This window comes from Cheilinus undulatus, linkage group 23 (genome assembly GCF_018320785.1).
Source record: "Cheilinus undulatus linkage group 23, ASM1832078v1, whole genome shotgun sequence".
Classification (NCBI taxonomy): Eukaryota; Metazoa; Chordata; class Actinopteri; order Labriformes; family Labridae; genus Cheilinus; species Cheilinus undulatus.
This window is the reverse complement of record NC_054887.1, coordinates 21509868-21528210: the sequence shown is the minus strand read 5'-3', so window position 1 is coordinate 21528210 and position 18343 is coordinate 21509868. Positions and strand designations below refer to the sequence as shown.

At 40.0% G+C, this 18343-nt stretch overlaps 1 protein-coding gene across 1 annotated transcript; it reads right to left on the bottom strand.

The window, feature by feature from the left end:
• Nucleotides 1–10342: 10342 nt before the first annotated feature.
• Nucleotides 10343–16911, bottom strand: kera (keratocan). The gene is made up of 3 exons (XM_041781251.1): nt 16830–16911; nt 10601–11475; nt 10343–10512 (listed from the first exon to the last, which is right to left on the bottom strand). The coding sequence occupies exons 2-3, from the start codon at nt 11460–11462 to the stop codon at nt 10343–10345; spliced, it is 1032 nt and encodes a 343-aa protein (XP_041637185.1). The 5' UTR covers nt 11463–11475; nt 16830–16911.
• Between the last annotated feature and the right edge of the window lie 1432 nt (nt 16912–18343).

Below are 18343 nucleotides of genomic sequence, written 5' to 3'. Positions count from 1 at the left end.
TAGCTTAGATGTTTAGCACTAAACAGTTCATCCGAATCATCAAAGTCAGAACCAGAGAAAGCATAGCTGGTCACTGAAAGGTAAGTCACAAATCACTTTGCTGCTCATTTCATAGATGGCATTTAGCATACACTGCAGATCCCCTGCCATCAGAGTCAATCAGAGGCTAAATGAAGTCTCTGTAGCCTTAGCTAATGCTGTATTGTTTTGCAGCACACTTACCTGACAGCTGTCACTGAGAACAAATCCTTTTCAACGTGCACTACACTCTAGCAGCCAAACTAGACAACTAAAACTGATAAAGACAACTACAGCCGTTTATATCTGACCTGTACATGACAGCAGCTTAAGCTAAAAGTTGACTAGCTTCCTTGTAATTCCTCTTATAACTACAGAGGTTGAGATTAACAAAATAAATAAATAAAAACACACCCAATTCAAATCCAATGTCATAACATACACATACAACATTAGCTGTGATCCTCTATTTGTTGTTAAACAGAGACTAAATGATGTCCCTGTAGCCTAGCTAATGCTATACTGTTTTGGAGTAAACTCATCTGACACTGTCACTAAAAACAAGTCCTTTTCAACATGACTTACACTCTCACAGCCCAAACTAGACAACTATAACCGACATAGACAACTACAGATGTTTAAATCTGACAAGTACTGGCAGCAGCTTAAGCTAACATGGAAGCTAACAGTTGGCTAGCTTCCTTGTGATTCCTCCAATGACTGTAGCGGTAACTATGAAAATATAACGGCACCCAATTCAAACCCAATGTCTACAGAAACATTAGCATTTAATAGCAATACTTCATGAATTTTTAGCAAATTTTAAACTTTTAAATGCTAATTTGGTGCCTTATCCTATTAGCATGCTAGCTCTCAGTACATGTGACCCAAAAGGAGACAGTTCAAATCTAATCTGATCCAAATTAATTTATAATGGACATTTAAACATAAAAACTTGACCAGATAGCTTTAGTAGTAGTTTGACTATGTTCTGTTTCTATTAAAAACAACATTTATAAGAATATGCACATTAAAACTGACCTTGATAAATAAATACAACCTCAATTCCAAAAAAGTTGGGGCACTGTGTAAAATGTAAATAAAAACAGAATGCAATGATTTGCGACACTTAAAAAAAAAACACATTTTATTCACCGTAAGACATAAACAACATATCAGATGATGAAACTGAGACCTTTTTTCCATTTCAGGAAAAATATTGTCTTATTCTGGATTTATGAAAACAACAAATCTGCATGGCGTCTGTGGTTTCCAAAAAGAATTTCAGATTCTGATTCATCTGACCACAGATGAGTTTTCTTTTTTGCCTCAGTCCATTTCAAATGAGCGTTGGCCCAGAAAAGATGGTGACATTTCTGGATTTTGTTCACTTATGGCTTCTTCTTTGCATGATACAGCTTTAACTTGCATTTGTGGATGCCATGATGTACTGTGCCTATGAAGTGATTTCCAGTACAGAATCATGCCTGTTTTTAATGCTGTGCTTCCTGAAGGCTGGAATATCTGATATTGACCTTCAGCCTTGTACCTTTAATCACAGAGATTTCTCCAGATTCTCTGAATCTTTTGGTGATATTAAAACTGTAAATGGAAGGATATTCAGAGCCTTTGCAGAGGATAGGGCTGTTGAGGTATATCAAGTTAATCCTGATTAATCAAGGTCCACAATAAGTGCGGTCATTTTTTAAAATCATGACTATTTCCTTTTTTGTACCTTTCAGCAAACTTTGGTTATGGCATTTAAGCGTCTTCCAGCAGCCACAGTGATGTAAGGTACCTAGCACTGCTTCTTAATATCTCATTTTACTTTGAAAAATGTACAGACAGCTGAGTGGACGCTTTATGGTCATCTGAACCATTTTACTTTTCTTTCTTTTCATTTTCAATCCATCACAAAATCTTTTTTTCCGTGGTTGAGTTCATGTTAAATTCTTCGATCTACCAATAAAAGTAGGTCCGCATATTGATAGGAAGTCAATTATTCCCAGTTTAAGAACTCAAAAATGACACAAAACCAGTTTAAAATGCATAATAGTGAAAATTTAAAATGCGATAAAAGGCTATTAATCGTGATTAACTACAGAAATTCTGAGATTAATCGTAATTGTTGACCTTCTGCTAGCCTTGACTTCTGAGAGACTATCTTTCTAAAATGCTGCTTTTATACCCAGTCATGTTTCTGACCTGATGCCACTTAACCTAATTAGTAGCAAAATACTCCTTTAGCTGTTTTCATCAGTACTTTTCCAGCCTTCCTGTCCCGACTTTTTTGAGAGTTGTTAGTGCCATCAAATTCAAAATTAGCTATTGTTTTAATGAAATGAAAAAATGTCTCCGTTTTAACATGTGATATGTTGTTTATCTCCTATTGTAAGTAAAACATGGGTTTATGAGATTTGCAAACTGTTGCAGTCTTTATTTATTTATATTTTACAGTGTCCCAGCTTTTTTGGAAATGGGCTTATATGTTTCAAATAACCATGGATATGATTGTTTTAAAGTTCTCAGATTTTTTAATTTTAGCTTCATCCATAGATGCTTGTTTTTTATGCTGTTTTCTTAGTTCTGTTCATTGTACATATGACAGCACTTCAGAGAGAGGTGTCCCTATGATATAAGCTCTATGGCCAGTCTTATGTACAAAAAAATAACAAGCAGGCTTGACTCTGGGTTCCATCAGCAAGGTCAGTAAATTCATTACTGAGGTGCAGACAGCTCAAGGGATCTAGATATGAGGGCCTCCTCTCGCCTCGGTAAAGCCAGAGGGTCACTGCTTTAGAGAGCAGCCATCTTGGCTCAAATCAGCTCTGGCCTGTGAAGTGTCCAAGGTCACAAGTCAGAGTTTATCTGATAAGGAACCATGGGAACGTTTCTATCAGTATAAGAGCTTAGCAACTCGAAGAAGTCTATTTCAGCCTGTAGGATTTCTGTGTAAGGTTAAAATTAAAAGTGGTTTGCCTTATCCTATAAAACTCCTCTAAAGCTGTTTTTCTGGCCCGTGCTTTGATTATTTTTTAACTAAAAGGCTTTGGCTGCAAATTTCTTGGCAACAAGTCTGAAATGAATGGTCCTTGAATCTAAAATGAGCCTGTGTCATTTTCACTGAGTGCAGATCTAGTAAGCGCTGCCCCTGACCCAGATAACTGCTGTTCATAATCTTTTCCATTTCCTCAGAGGAACTGATGAAGCGCAGCAAGGTTGATAAAGTACATGCATGCAATCCCTGCTTGGATGTGCTAATAAGATTAGCATATGCTAACGACTGCTTAATTAGCACGCAAAGGCGGCAGTAGGGCGAGGAATCAATCATCCGTCTGAGGGGAATTAGCAGGTGTGCCACATCTCAGCAGGTCTGATGAAAAAAGGAAGTGGAGTTTAAAGAGAGTCCTCCCGGCCAGGGCAGAGAAATGGAGAGCGAGGGAAGGGAAAGAAGAGACAAGATGTTGGCCCTCAGGGTTAGATGGAGTGAGTGAACCCGAGCACAGGAGAGAGAAAAAGAGAGAGACAGGTTTCTGAGCTAACTCGACCCCTCGCCCTTTTACAGAGAGCCTTTATGAGGCCCGGTTTGCTGCCTGTCTCAGCACTCAAACTCCAAATTCCTCCGAGGTTTGTGGACAGGATGGCAGTGAGTTACGAGTGCAAGGCAAAGCTTCATTCAGCACACACATAGACAGGTTCACGCACACGCCTGGAGAGACACATCCTCGCACAGATGCACGCTCTGTCTTAACACACCTATCTTTCAGAAGGGGGTGGGGGGAGAAAGTTGAGAAACCTCTGCTGCTATTTTTGGGATGAGGACAGATATAAAACATAAAAACACAAGTCATGAATCAAATCTTTGTTGATATCACAGGGATAGATTAGTTATGCAAATCAATACCACATTTTTACTTGAAAATGTGCAGCAGTTAGGGTTAGGCAAGAAAAGGCAAGGTGATTGGTTTGTTACAATGTTACAATGTCATTTAGCAGACGCTTTTCTCCAAAGCGACGTACATTTGAGAGGTTTGCGGGGAAACACTTTCTGTCACACAGCCGTGAAATCCTGCACTGAAAAGACGGACTATACTGAAGACAGAGGTGTGCTTTTATGCAGGCTGTCACTGCATGCAGTGTGTAGCCTCCTGTGTTATGCTTGGCTCTGCATTGGGAGCTCCTGATAAACAGTGATTCTCCTTTTTTTACTTAAATGCCCCTTTGCAAACATCTCCAAAATTTTTAAAGGAGCTGTAAACTCCCACTGAAGCAGGTGACACAATTTTAAGCATCCAAAAAGTTGGGAAAAGTTGCACATGATTCTGTGCATGAATTACCAAATCAGAGCATTGTCACATTTTCTGAAATTGTGAGACATTTTTGCACAACTTGATTGCATTTTGCATGAAATTGTAAAAAAGTGCCCTCAAGTACTTATAAATAAAGTTGCAAATTATCCTAAAAACACCTATTGAATAATCACAGCTTCTGCAGCTTGAGCCAACGTATCTCAAGTGCAACCTTCGTCAATCGACGATAAAGACGTCCACATGTGAAGCGCCTAAACCAAACCCAAGAATGAGAATAAAGCAGCTGCCCCACTCACTAATTAGCCCAAGTGGCCCCCAAGCATGGTCATGATTCACCCCCCTTTGTCTGCCTTATCCCCCTTTACACCAGACAGCATGAAAGATAGCACCAAGAACGCTTACCTCTGTCTCCTGCTTTCCCGAATGGTCCCTTCAGCCGTGATGGAGATGCTGAGGGCTCCGGGATTTGGCCAATGGTGAGAGGTCGCGCAGGGTGCCTTGAAGAGGGAGGGTGTGTTAAGTGTGCTAAAGGTGTGTATGTGTGGATGTGACAAGTGTGGAGGTGTGGGTATGTGTAGGTCTGGCAGACCTGAGTGCCCCTGCCGCTTATGTGCGAAGCTCGGCACTGAGGCTGATTGGACCCGAGCAGATTGCTTTTGGTCACTCGGACTGCACCCACCCCGCACCCACATGCACGACCATCTCAAACATCAGACGCAGAGAGAAAGAGAGAGCAAAAGGCCCCCCAATGGCAAAATACCCTTTTTATCCCTTACAAGAGTGTCCTTTATTTTTCTAAGCGTGTGGCTCAATCAGACTGAAATATTTGTCTGCCTTTTCCTGAAGTGAAACTCTGGCATGTGTTGCTTTCATGTATGGGGGGGATTCACGGGGCCCACGTACACAATGGGAGCTCTGTGAGGAGCCCCTGTTAGCATGGTGCTGAGAGGAAGTCCCTGCTTGGAGGAAGGCCTCTGCCTTTACTTTTGGTTTAAGCTGCTTTTTCTTTGCACCGTCACTTGCTCTGCTTTACTTGCAAATCTTAGAGGCAATCCAGGAACAGTTAGAATCAGCTGATCTTGGGTCAGAAGACAAAAAGCAAGCCAGCACCAAAGTGGGTTCCCTCTCCATCAGATGCTACATGAACTCCCACTATCTTTCGAGTCTTTTAAGTTAATGAAATATAGGACACATGCACAGGATGTAACTCACAAGCCATATGCGGTTGCATGATTTATCCACAACCACCCACCTCTCTCACTCTCACCCCCATGGTAACTCTAGACCTTTTGATGAGTGAGGGGAAAAGGACGTTTTTGGGAAATGCCAGACATCCTTCTGCACCTGCTATATAAACTGGGATTTATATTCTGGGATTTCCTCCTGCCAAACATTCTCAAAAGGCAAAGAAATGAATGAAAATTCACCTAAAATAGCTTGACTTTGAATTGTTGTCCACAGTATATGAGAGTGTGCATTGTGAGTTACAAAGAAGTCTTGCAGAGTTGATCCACTCTGCTGAAGCATAATTGGCAGTGAGATTGAAATCTAATCTTACACAGCTGCTGTAAATGAGCGTGTAGGGTCAGCCTCCCCATTTCTTATATAAAAGATGAGAAAATCATTCTTTAGATAAGTTGCAACAGATTGTTTTAATTTTGGTGGAAATAAAAGAAGCAACAGAATGTAAAAGTTACATGAAAAACACACCATATCCATAATGCACTATTTTTTTTACAGCTCAAGCACTGCAGGATCCTTTTACATTTACTTATAGTGCATTCTACACTTGATTGGACTCCACCTGTGGTAAATTAAATTGATTTGGAAAGGCACCTACCACTATAGAAGGCGTCACAGCTGTCTCCCATTGAAAATGTATGGCATATATGACTTGTAAACTATGACTATAAATACCCTGCACTCTTTAGCAACTGAAGATGTACATCAAGCAACAGTGGGTGAGAATTCCACTTTCAATACTTCAGCAATTAGTGTCTTCTGACCCAAGATGCTTACTGAGTGTTGTTAGAAGAAAAAATGGGTGTAACACAGCGGTAATTATGCGCCTGTCCCAACTTTTTTGGAACATGTTGCAGGTATTAAATTAAGAGTGTGTGAATATTTAAAAAAATTAGATTTTATTAGTATGGACATTAATGATCTTGTCTTTGTGCTGGTTCGATTTGAATGTAAGAAGGATCTGCAAGTCACTGAATTCTGCTTTCAGGGATGTTTTAGACACCGTTCCAATTTTTTTGGAATTGAGGTTTTTACAAGACATGTGAAAAGAAAGGAGGAAAAACTTCAAACTGAGCATTTTTTGTGTGTTTTTGTGCCTGTCACAATCTGTTTAATGTAACCTGGATTAAAACAAAGCTTCACATGCACTACTGTAGTTTTGTTTGTAGTTCTATTAGCTTAAGGTAGTGCTGATGAAGCTAAAGTTAGCCACTGTTTGCATAACTACTTCTTAAACAGGTCTATCTATCCAAACATAACATAATCTAATGTATCAGAGCATATCTTAAAATCTGCGTAGTTTACAGAGCTTTGTCTGCATTTTCTTTAGCTAAATAAGTAGTGTAGCTATGTTTAAAGACATAATAAACATAATGCCAACGTTACCTATGTAGCTTACTTAACTGGCAGCTTTGTGAACTTTACATTAATCTAGGTTAGCTATGTAACTAAGGTAGCTTTATTAGCTTTAGATTTAGGTATCTTTACTATGTAGCTACATTATCTATGTAGCTAACATAGCTTCATAGAGTGTTTTCATGCATAGCAAATGTAGCATCATCTAATTTAACCTTGTTTGCTTCAGATTTAACGATGTTACTTATGAAGACCTGTTACCTAAATAGCTAACTTAGCTTTTTCAGCTTTAGATTTTGCTACAGAGCAAAGTTAACTATGTAGCCTATGTAGCTTGAGTTGCTTTTTTAGCTGTAGCCTTACCTATGTTAGCTGTGTAAAGGTGTTCTTAAGGAGAGCAAATTTTTTTTTCCCCTGTTGGCAGACTGTTTAGTAAACCCATTTAACAAGTTACACAAACAGCAGCTCGTTTTAACTTTGCTAGCTTTAGCTAAAGCTAATGTAGCTAGACCTGCTATGTAATTAGCATTGCTGCATAAGCCAATGTAGCTAGATAGCTAATGCAGCTATAAATTTGTCAACATGAGCTTCAGTGAACATAGCTAAGACTTACGTAGCTACATTAGCTACATAGGTAATATGGCTACATAGCTTACTTAGATAGATTAGCTTTAGCAAATTTAACATAAGCTAACCCAACTAATATAGCTACCGTAGCATTAGCTATGCAGCCATTTTATGTGACTAAAATATAGGTTTATGAGATCTGCAAAACTATAAAGGGGTACATTCTTCATTTTCATTACCTACATAGCTTATGTAGCAAATGTAGCTTAGTTAGCCCGATGAGATGCACACAAGTCATTTTTTGCAAGTCCAAGTCAAGTCTCAATTCTTTGGTCACGAGTCCAAGTCAAGTCTCAAGTCTTTGGTCACGAGTCCAAGTCAAGTCTCAAGTCTTTGGTCACAAGTCCAAGTCAAGTCTCAAGTCTTTGATCATGAGTCCAAGTCAAGTCTCAAGTCTCCGATGGTTGTAATGAGCATTCTATGATCTGCCTCTGACGTCTGGTCTGCTTAGACCAATGCATTGTTCTAAGGAATTTAAATCCTGTACCATGTTCTCACCATCAGTAGGGTGGGGTATTGTCTGTGGTGAGCTTGCTGTGGTGTGTGCATGTGTACACTTACATATGAACAGGGCTTTACATTAACTTTTTTCACACCAGCCACTGTGACTAATGGCTACTAGCCACTCAGTGTTTCCACTAGCCACAGTTCTGTTGTTGGGAATTTACTTGCTATATATCATATGTACCTCTGCTATAAGATTAAACACATGCTCTCTCTTTTTCCCTCATCAACATGATCAATATCAGCTCTCCTCTTAATAAAGCTCCTCTCTGTGTACATATGAAACACTACAGACACATGAGTCAGACTTCACTGATAGAGACAGACACTGTGACACTGGAGATTAAATGTTCTTGTTATTTGTGAGATATATTTCTTTCATGGTAGTAATTTTATACTAACACAGAAACACTAACTTTTAATGATGTTTTTATTCTGAAAGAAAATAAAGACACAATGATCATTTCCAATTTTCACTCAGACAGATCTTCAACAGAGTATGCTGAGTATTTTTCCCTCCATTCTCCTTAAAAAACTTCAACTGTCATCATTTATGGTGTAAATTTTTTCATATGGGTAAAATCAAGCTAAATTTCACTTTTTTCCGCTGAAATCTCCTGGACTCCTTAGTTACAAATTCATCCGTTACAGGCTCTCATCCATCTGTCTCTGTTTCTGGCTGCCTCTATGAACCGTATTTAAAGTTTTAATGTTCTTATTGTCTTTTATGTCCGTTCATAGTTAATGAGAGACAGTGCAGATATTCTAACATTAATTTGTTCCCCATAAACATATAATATTATGGGAATATCAACCAAATAATATTTTAAAATTACGCACACCCATGGCTAACGCGGGTGACACAGAGACACGCACAGCTGGAGTGCACACACAAACAGCGCTGACGCTGATCCTCCATGGTCAGAGAGGAGCTTCAATGCGGAAGAAAAAAGTTCAGTAATTCTGAAGATTTTGCCCTCAACAGACTGAAGCCTGAAGTCTGCACTACCAACATGTTAGCATGCATTTCAGAGTAGGTGTGTACGTGAGCATCGCGTTTGTGTGTCATTGTTATGCAGCATCAAAGAAGATGAGGAAGAGAGGAGGGCAGCAGTTGGTGCTGCGTAAAAGACGCAGTGGAAGGGGAGAAAAAGGGAAAAGAGTGACAGGGGGACAAGAGATCATGATGGAAAAATTAAAAGCCGAAGATTGTGCATGAGTCCCAAATCACAAGCCTGAGTTGAGTCTCCAGTCTTTTGCACACAAGTTCAAGTCAAGTCGTAAGTCACTTATGTGTGGGACTTAAGTGCAACTTGAGTCCAAGTTGCGGACTCAAGTCCCCATCTCTGGCTCCAGCTTTAGCTAAAAGGGGAGGGGGCATCTGAGATCTGTGATCTGCGGTCAGACTGTCTTAGAAGCGAGAAAACAATGTATCTTGAATATAATATGGCATTCAAAATATTAGTAATAGAGAAAATCACAGGCTAATACAAGTACCACTATAATGAGAACAAAAAAAGACTCTTAAGCACATGTCAATTTTTCAGAAGTTGTATTAAAATTTAATACTGTAAAAATGAAATCTCTTGTCATTTCATTCAGAAAAGTAGTGACCAGAATTAAAAAGTGTGTTGGCAATGTTAAAAAATGCATTAAACACAAAATATTAAGTGATATTGGCCATGAGGTTTCACAGGAATCACAAGTTTTTCCCTTAACTTTCTTGAATATTAAATAAAAATAAATTACCTACAGTAAATGTGTATGATTGTTGAAGATAGTCATCTAAAAAACAGGTAGATAGGACTCTCAACCTAGAACACAAAACTACTAAGCTGGATTCAAGTCTGCTAATATAAGGAAAGCTTTTCTGAAACAGTAGAAACAAATAATTATTATCTTGCTTTTACATTCATAAGTTTGCCCTGCGGCTCAAAGTCATATAATACCAATTATTGCTCAAAAAAGATTTTTTAATTGTCAACTGTACATGAGATGCTTCATAATCATAAGGCACTACTAGTAGACAACAGTTTGACGCCTAAGTAAATCCTTTAACAATGAGTTCCTTTGAAATTCTAAAAAACTTTCCTTCAGATTTCATTCAAATTCCACTGAAAACAATGCTCTAAAATTGACTTCCCCTTAGGTCACAGCGATAAAACAAGTTGATGCAAACAAGTTTCAAATACCGACCAAACATGCAGATATAGTTTTTCACCAATTTTGTAGCATTAACCCTCAACTGGTACAAATTATGAGGCAGAAATACGCTGGTGAAGTTCTTAGATGACAATGGACCTCAGTAGGCGGAAGCACAGAATGACATCTCTTGGAATTGGAGGCTTGATTGCATTGCCGTCGAGTCTGAGGTAGCGCAGTCGAGGAGCACTTTCATTGACTGCGTCATCCAAAGTCGCCATGTCTACTGGGCAGACGGTGGAGCCACTAACATCTGTAACACAAGAGTGATGGATGGCTTTAGACTTACAGTAATACCTTTCAATGTAAAGTGAGAGTAGATCTTTGGGAAAATGACTTACTACTGATCCTGTTGTGATCGAGGTGAAGGTGCTCAAGGCCTGAGGGAATGAGGGGAACCTCAGTCAGCTGGTTGTGTGACAGTTGCAAGTCCAAAATGCTGGAGACATTGAACACATTCTTTGGAACCCCACTGCTGCCAAGCTTGTTGTGGTTGAGCCTCAGAAACGCCACTTTTGGCAAACCTTTGAAGTAGCCGGCTGGGATCTTTTCAATGTTGTTACCATCAAGAAAGAGCTGGGTGGTGGTTGGTGGTAGGCCAAGGGGCATGCGGCTCAACTGATTCTTTGCTAGGTTAATCTGAACCAGGCTGTTCAGACCCTTCAGGCTCACCTCAGTTACATCATCATCCAACAACTTGTTCCCCTGGAGGTCTAAGAGGTTCAGCTTGTCCAGACCATTGAAGACACCAGCAGGGATCTTGGAGATTCGATTGCGAGAAAGACGTAGATGCTCAAGACTGGCTGGGAGGGGGGATGGCACAGAAGACAAGAGGTTGTCGTCCATGTAGAGGTGTGCCAGGTGAGACATCCCACCCAGGATACCAGCTTCCACTCCCTCAGAAGTGATTTTGTTGCGGTTAATGTTCAGCCAGCGCAGCTGTGTGGCATTACCCAGTGAATCTGCTGACAGCGCTTCAATAAGATTGTTCTGCAGGTAGAGATACCAAGTGTAAGGGGGGATTTTGGGGACGCTCTTCAAGCCTTTGTTATCACAGTAGACGGCTCGAGGAAAGTTTGGGGGGCAGCGACACTCTCTTGGGCAAGCTTGGAGCTGGGTCATATATTCCTCATAAGGCATGTCCTGGCCCAGAACTGGACCACCCAGGCAAAAGATGCATAGAAGGCTCAGAAGAAGTGCCATCTTGCCGCCCAACCTACAATGGAAAGGGAGACAAATATAATAAGATCAACTGCGTAATGCATGACATGGTATTAGAAGCCAAAGACAAGAGTAGGGCAAGGGTAAGGACATCCTGATGCTCTAGACACCCAAAGTAAAGAGGATCAGAGAAGATGGTATAATTTACAAAGGATTGGGGACTTTCAGGAATTAGGACCACACTTTAAAGGATGACCTATATAACTGTTTACATTTATAAACTCTTAAATTCAGTAGAATTGCTAGGGTCCAAAATATATTTACTCTTAGAATCTCCTACCTTAAGTGCTTTTGTCAGTATTATTGAATTCCATTGATAGTTGCTTACAAAACCTTAGTTCTGGGTCAATTCTTGCCTGCCAATAACAGGTACTGCTCCAACAACAGGATGCAGAGCTGGGTCACCTTTAATAGCTTTTGGGTAGACAATGAGCTTAGACTTGAAGACTTTGCATGTCAGTTGTAAAAAACACTTACTGCCAATCAGGCTTTCATTGCAACACATTAGAACATCCTTATGGCATCTCTGCAACTTTGCACAGAGATGGTGCCAAAACCTTTCAGTAGGCAAATAAACCTATGCAAGCATTCACATGTGTCAATCCAGCTTTGCACATATTAACTTGAAGAGATTGGAGGCTTCCTCCTGCTGGAGCAGATGGTTGGGTACTGTCTAATGACAAGGACAAATTGGAAAGCTTGAGATGCAGCAGGTTGGACACAATCCATGTCCATATGGCTCATTGCTCTTGGGCAAGTGTAAGTTATGTTCTGTTAAACAGGTTGCACACACATTGTCTCTGTTGCCAGCATTGTAAGAATGCACAAGTGCAGTCCATTAACCATTTACAGTTAGCAGACTGTAAGTAAAACAAAACTTGAGGCAAAAATAACAAAGGCAAGTCTGGGTTCTATGCTATCCACCCATGCTTTTCTTGATGCCTTTCAGCTGCCATCTGGTGTCTGTTTAAATTCTTGATGCTCTCCACGTTTGTCTGGAAGTCATTTTGAGTCGGCCAAGCTTTTCCATACACTGGATGCTTCAAAGTAAAGCTGACACACCTGTTTTGAAAGATGTGCTTCTACTTTCTTATTGTACTGAGGTCAAAGCTTCCTGACCTAGCTTTGAGGTTCAGTGTGTGGTGCAAATGTTGCATTGGAAAATCTTTTCTCCAAGAGAAGCAATTTGGTGTGCACACAATAAAAACTGCACAAACATGAAAATAGACACTAGACTTGCAAGACAATCATCTACTTTACTATCAACCCTGGCATCTAGACTTCATGTTTTCCAGCTTACCTTAAACTCTGCATGCTCTTGTTGGGTATGTCCTTCCTCAGCTAGTTATCAAGTGTTGTCCTGAACGATAATGCTGTACCTCACACTTCTCCGTATTTGTAGTACTAGACTTTTCATTCACTGCATGCCAGTTGAAGATGACACCAAAGCCTCTCTTGGCCAATCAGATCCTCTGGGGATCTCCCAAAGGTCATTGCCCCAGGGTGTTTGGTGTGCTAAGCCATTCTAGCACTGCAGACATGGCCCACTTAGAAAGAGACTAATGCAAGACTACCTGTTCCATGTGTACTGACTTTCAAATGGACAACCCGTGCTTCTTTGATCCACATGCTTGATCACCTGCCACAAATCCCCAGGGTTCCTTTTCTGAACTTTGCACTCGTTTTGTGCTCATGCTGTCCAGGCTGCAATGACTGCAGTACTATCAAGTCCAACCCAAGTCCAAATTCATGATCACCCAAACTTTGCTCTGATAAGTACTGGATCCAATTTGGTGGGTCATCCCAGCATGTGGGTGGGTGGGTGGAGGGTCCTCAAAATGCTACGAAGGCAGTTAAGAGCTTTAAGGAAGTCCTCAAGACAGTACGATTGGGAATAGGGTGTCTCAAAAAGAAAGCCAACTATACTTAGGGAAATTGACAGTTTCATACATTCAGATTTAAGGTGAATTATGGGAGATGTTGATCAGAACCTCTCTTGTTTTTATGGTTCTTCTGCTAAATCTTCCAGCACAAAGATGACGCACTGTAAGAAACACTGGCTGCAGACTAAAGAGGTATTATAGTGTTATGGGAGGGAGGTCAGGCTTAATCTGAGTGGGGATTTTGTGGCACGCTGGCCTTGCAAATTGTTTTTGTAGAAGCTTGCAAGTGTCACGCTTGTTGACCTTTCAACATGCCAACATGGGATTGGGCTAATTTCCAGTGATGACGGCAAAGGTTTGAATGCAGTGGGATAATCTCAGCTGAGTTGGATGAGGATAGGGGCAGCTCTTATCCGTGATCAGCCGAGTAATCCCATTAGAGCTCCTCCTGTGTTTGCTGAGACGCCTGAAACAGTGATCATTCCTCGACACATGCCTGTAATCTTGTACGATCCATTACTCATCTGAACATTAGTTCCAAGTACATATAGGAACTGTACGTCAAGGACAAATTACTGAAAAGATTCTAGCATCATTAGTTGTACTGTCCTAACAAGCTTGGCAGGTTAGCCCATTAGCCTAAAGTCCTTTAGATACCATGTTGTGTACCTTGTATTTTACTTGTATATCCCATATAATGGATGTATGAAACAGTCTATCTTGCATGTCAGATATGATCCTTAAATGAAAATCAGAAGAAACAAGTAGAGTCAAGACAAGTTGAGTTGGCACCATTTAAAGGAAAAGCACCAAATATGACCAAGGATTCACCAAATCAATGTGGACAAATGGTTTCCAAACCACCTCTGTTTGTAACCTGAGTGATCAGATCTCATTGTGCATTTCATTTAAATTTGTAAAATAAATTATTGTTAAACTCGTATTAAGTCTCTCCTGATTGAACTGCCACCATACTAAAGCTACATCTGTGTTAATCGCCACCAGCGGCATCCATTACAGTCCAACTAAACCCTGCTTGTAACTCGCAAACTCATACCAAAGTAGGGTGGAAAAGAGTGAAAGCATCTTTCCTGTCATGAAAAGCTTTCAGTGCTGTTCTCTGCTTTTTATTTAACAAACGTGGTCCAGCTACCACCTCGACTTCCTCAGATGACGTTGACTACTCTGATTTGTTTTCAGGCCTGGCACGAATGTAGATTTGAGCTTTGCAAGATGGATTTGCCTGATGACAGATATGGAGACTGACAAATACATCGGCTCTGCGAGGTTACATGCCTACCACTCTTTTTGGTATCACCTCTGCCAATAAGACACGAAGGCACTGTTGATTCGTTATTCGTTAGATGACATCATCTCTAGAAGCATAATATTCCAATCAAGCCTCTCTTGTCATCAACTTTGTTTGGCAGTATGACTTCCAAAACTCTCCTGTTCTTTTAAATGGCATTTCATCGTGCTTCTTACAACTGTCTGCTTGCAAAGACCCAGAACTGGGTAAACCATCTCCTTCATGTTCTAAATTGTTGTTGCACTGGTCTTCGGAGCTGTTAAGCAACAACCCCACAGACATGGACGAGGAACTAGTGAAGTGATGGAAAACTTAGAGCCTGATACCAAAACCAAGTACAGTTAAGGCAAGTTAAATCAGTACCACACACAGATATACACCATTTGCAGACTGCTTATAAAGTGACGTTATCTGTGATATCACTGTTGAGGACTGGGTACTGCCCACCAACAGATAAGAAAAGATACATTTGGTCTTTTCAAACCAACATGACGGAACATTATCAATTCATACAAACAGCCTGCAAGTGAGATCAAAAACAGTGTTAATTTTGCCAGCTAAAACTATGACCAAAAATGTTAATCAACTACCTTGTTTCCAAGAGAAAGAGGAGATCAAGACTTGCTGAAAATGGATTTGAGGTGACTAAAACTCAGACCAAAAGTATGTTACTTTTTTGTCAAGATGACTAAAATATGACTTTGATGTGATTTCATTTTTGTCGGACATTTAAAATCCATATTTCTCCACTGTGGGTCAATCCGTCTAATCACCAAAGCTCTTCTGCCTCTCAGCTGTAGAAAACAGGGATACCAGGTTTTGCATGGTGCAAAGAACCAACTTACATAATTTGGCACCAGACTTAGGCAACATAAAAAATGTGTGGGCTAAAAGTAATGACTAAAACTAGACTAAAACTATGAAGGGTAGAGATGACTAAAATGTGACAAATCAACTTTTTATATGTACAACTAAGACTAAAATTAACAATAGCTATCAAAATTAACACTGATCCAAACTAAGTGATCACTGGAGACAAGTCATTGATGCAAATGTGGTTTACTTGTGATCAAATTACTGAAACCACATTATGATACCAGATGTAAACTGGGTTACAGTTATGGGTATGTGGCTTGCATGCTCTGGCAGTTTGCAGACAGTCCTGACTTTGCAGTTTCTTGGGTGTGCAACTCCGTGTGTCAAGCAGTAAGATACTTCTGTGTCCAATCAACCACAATAAAATCATTATGGGATAAAATCAGGAATATTAAAACAATCTATCTGATCAGGACTTAGTGCAAAAGTTTGTAGAATGGTTGATCCATGTGACTCTCTTACCGGCACCTTGGAATTAGAAAACAAACGCTTATTTATGGTGACAGGAATGTCAATAAAATGCAGTAAGACGAATAATGATGTGTGAAAAACGGAACCATACACAGTCCAGTAGTCTTCCAGTCTAATTACAAACACAAAAGTCATTTATAAGAAATTGTTCCAAGATTTCATTAACTGGTAAAAATGGTGAGTCAGGGCTTTTGCAGATCTCTGCAAAATGGGCCATATATCAGTGACAAACATTGTCTATTCTATTCCTGACAGACTGAGGAAAGAAACACATGCAGGGAAATTTGATAATGCTAATTTCCTGCCAGAGGCTTTGAGTAGGAGCCAGTTATGTTAATTACACAAGGGGTTGTATTTGCACTGCATGGATTTAAGCGGGACGTGTTCCAGTTGATGGCTTTACTGAAATCCTCCTCATGACTTTGAGTCATTGGAGGGAGTTTGCATGGCTTATCCCATTCAGAGCTGAGAAAGTAGCTGTTTATTTGGGAAAATATAGGCTAAAATTCATGCCATATGCAGATGACACTGTTTTTTGCAAAATACTGATTAATTGCTACATTAAGCGTCTTTAATAACCACAAGAAAACCACTTGCATGTAACAACTAAAGAACTTCTAAAGCCCTCTTTTATTTGCAAACTCCGCCTCCAGTTTTACCTGAATTTTCTAAAAATAAAAGGTGGCACTACATCAGAGGTAAAGATAAATACAGTGAGATGTCAAACATCTGAAAAATGCACTGCACCTTTTCATTTTCTCCTCCACTCTATCAGATTTAGTGCCAAAAGAAAGTCAAAATCATCTTTACCTTCTTGTCCAGATGTTCCAAGTGGTCTGCTAGAAGCCAGATGAGGTTTGGCTCCTCTGCCTCTTCACTGATTCTATGTGATGCTGCACAGTCCTCAGTGTCAGTGGCTCTGATGTGGTCAGCTCTGCAAAGTGTCCCAGTCAGAGTTGTATTGTTGTTGGTTTGATTCCTGTACCTTGGACATGCACCAGCAGCCCCAAGAGGATGGAGCATGTGCTGTAGGGAGGGAGGAGGGTTGTTTGTCAGGGTTGGGATGTCCTTTGAGAGTTTGTGTTGCCTACTTCTCCACCAACCAATTAGTTTTTTTTCGATCTCATTCCGTCTCCTCTTTTTTAGTCATCACTGTTAAGTGTTAAACTGCTGTCACTCCTCCCAACATAACCATTTGGTTTGGAGGATTTGCTCTCACCCATTGCTTTGGGGGATGGGTTCATGACTGGTTTATGGTTTAAAAGCCTTTGGGTGTGTTTACTGGGCTGTCAGGTGAGGTAAGAGAGCAGCTTAAGGGGGTTGCACTCAGACATTCACGCCTAACTTTTTACAGGGAAATTCCCTTTTTACAACCCAGATATTCTTTTTGTAGCTTTTCCCATCTGTGATCATATATCACTCACTGGTGTCATTGCAGTGACAGTAGCAGCTCTACAAAACAACAATGCCCAGATTCCAGATTGCTATTAACTTCAGTCATTTATTCACAAGTATGTTAAAAAGTGAATCTGTCTACATTGCTGAGATATTATCAAAAGGAAATAGCAATTTCAGTAAACACAAAGCAATCCATTTACTGACTAAAACAAGCCTTGGCATGTATGTCAAGTTTTATGATTGTTCGAAAACCCTTTAATTTCCAATTATCTGAATCTTGCACCTTAGCTTTGTCCCATTTCAGGGGCTGCATTCTTCAGAGGGAGGACAGCTTACATCACAGCATCCCTTTGAAGGCTGAAGACTCCTAATGAATCAATGTATCCTTCATGACCCATCATATTGCTCCCAAATTGAAAGAGATGATCAACTCTTTACTGGTGTAAATGCAAGTAATTTGTTTCTAACTACCAAGCTACCAATACTGCATATGATGAACTTTATTAACCCTTTGATTGCAAATTTAATAGTCACAACCTGTTGTTGAATATCCATCCTTCCATCCATTTTCTATACCGCTTATCCCGTTGGGGGTCGAGGGGTGTTGTTGAACATGCAACACTCATATATGTGCTGAAATACAAGCACATGTATAATCACGACTGTTTGGACAAAGGATGCTACCCCTGAAAAGAGACACAGCTGTTTAACTTTGTTGTTGGTGGTATTTTTTAAAAGCAACTAATAGGAATTAAGACTTTCTTCTAAAATGTTTATGCACATTTTGAAGGTATGTTACATATAGTCTCTTTTCACTGCCAGAATCAGTATATAGGCCTTTCTCATTGGTCTGATTTTTATGTCCATATACAGTGCTGTAAAAAAGCATTAGCCCCCTTCCTGATGTCTTATATTTTTGTATATTT

Excerpts from the sequence above, each read along its gene's own strand:
- kera (XM_041781251.1), bottom strand. The coding sequence starts at position 11,462 with ATGGCACTTCTTCTGAGCCTTCTATGCATCTTTTGCCTGGGTGGTCCA. Across the intron at positions 10,513-10,600 it reads CGATCACAACAGGATCAGTA|ATGTTAGTGGCTCCACCGTC; the intron begins GTAAGTCATTTT and ends CTTGTGTTACAG.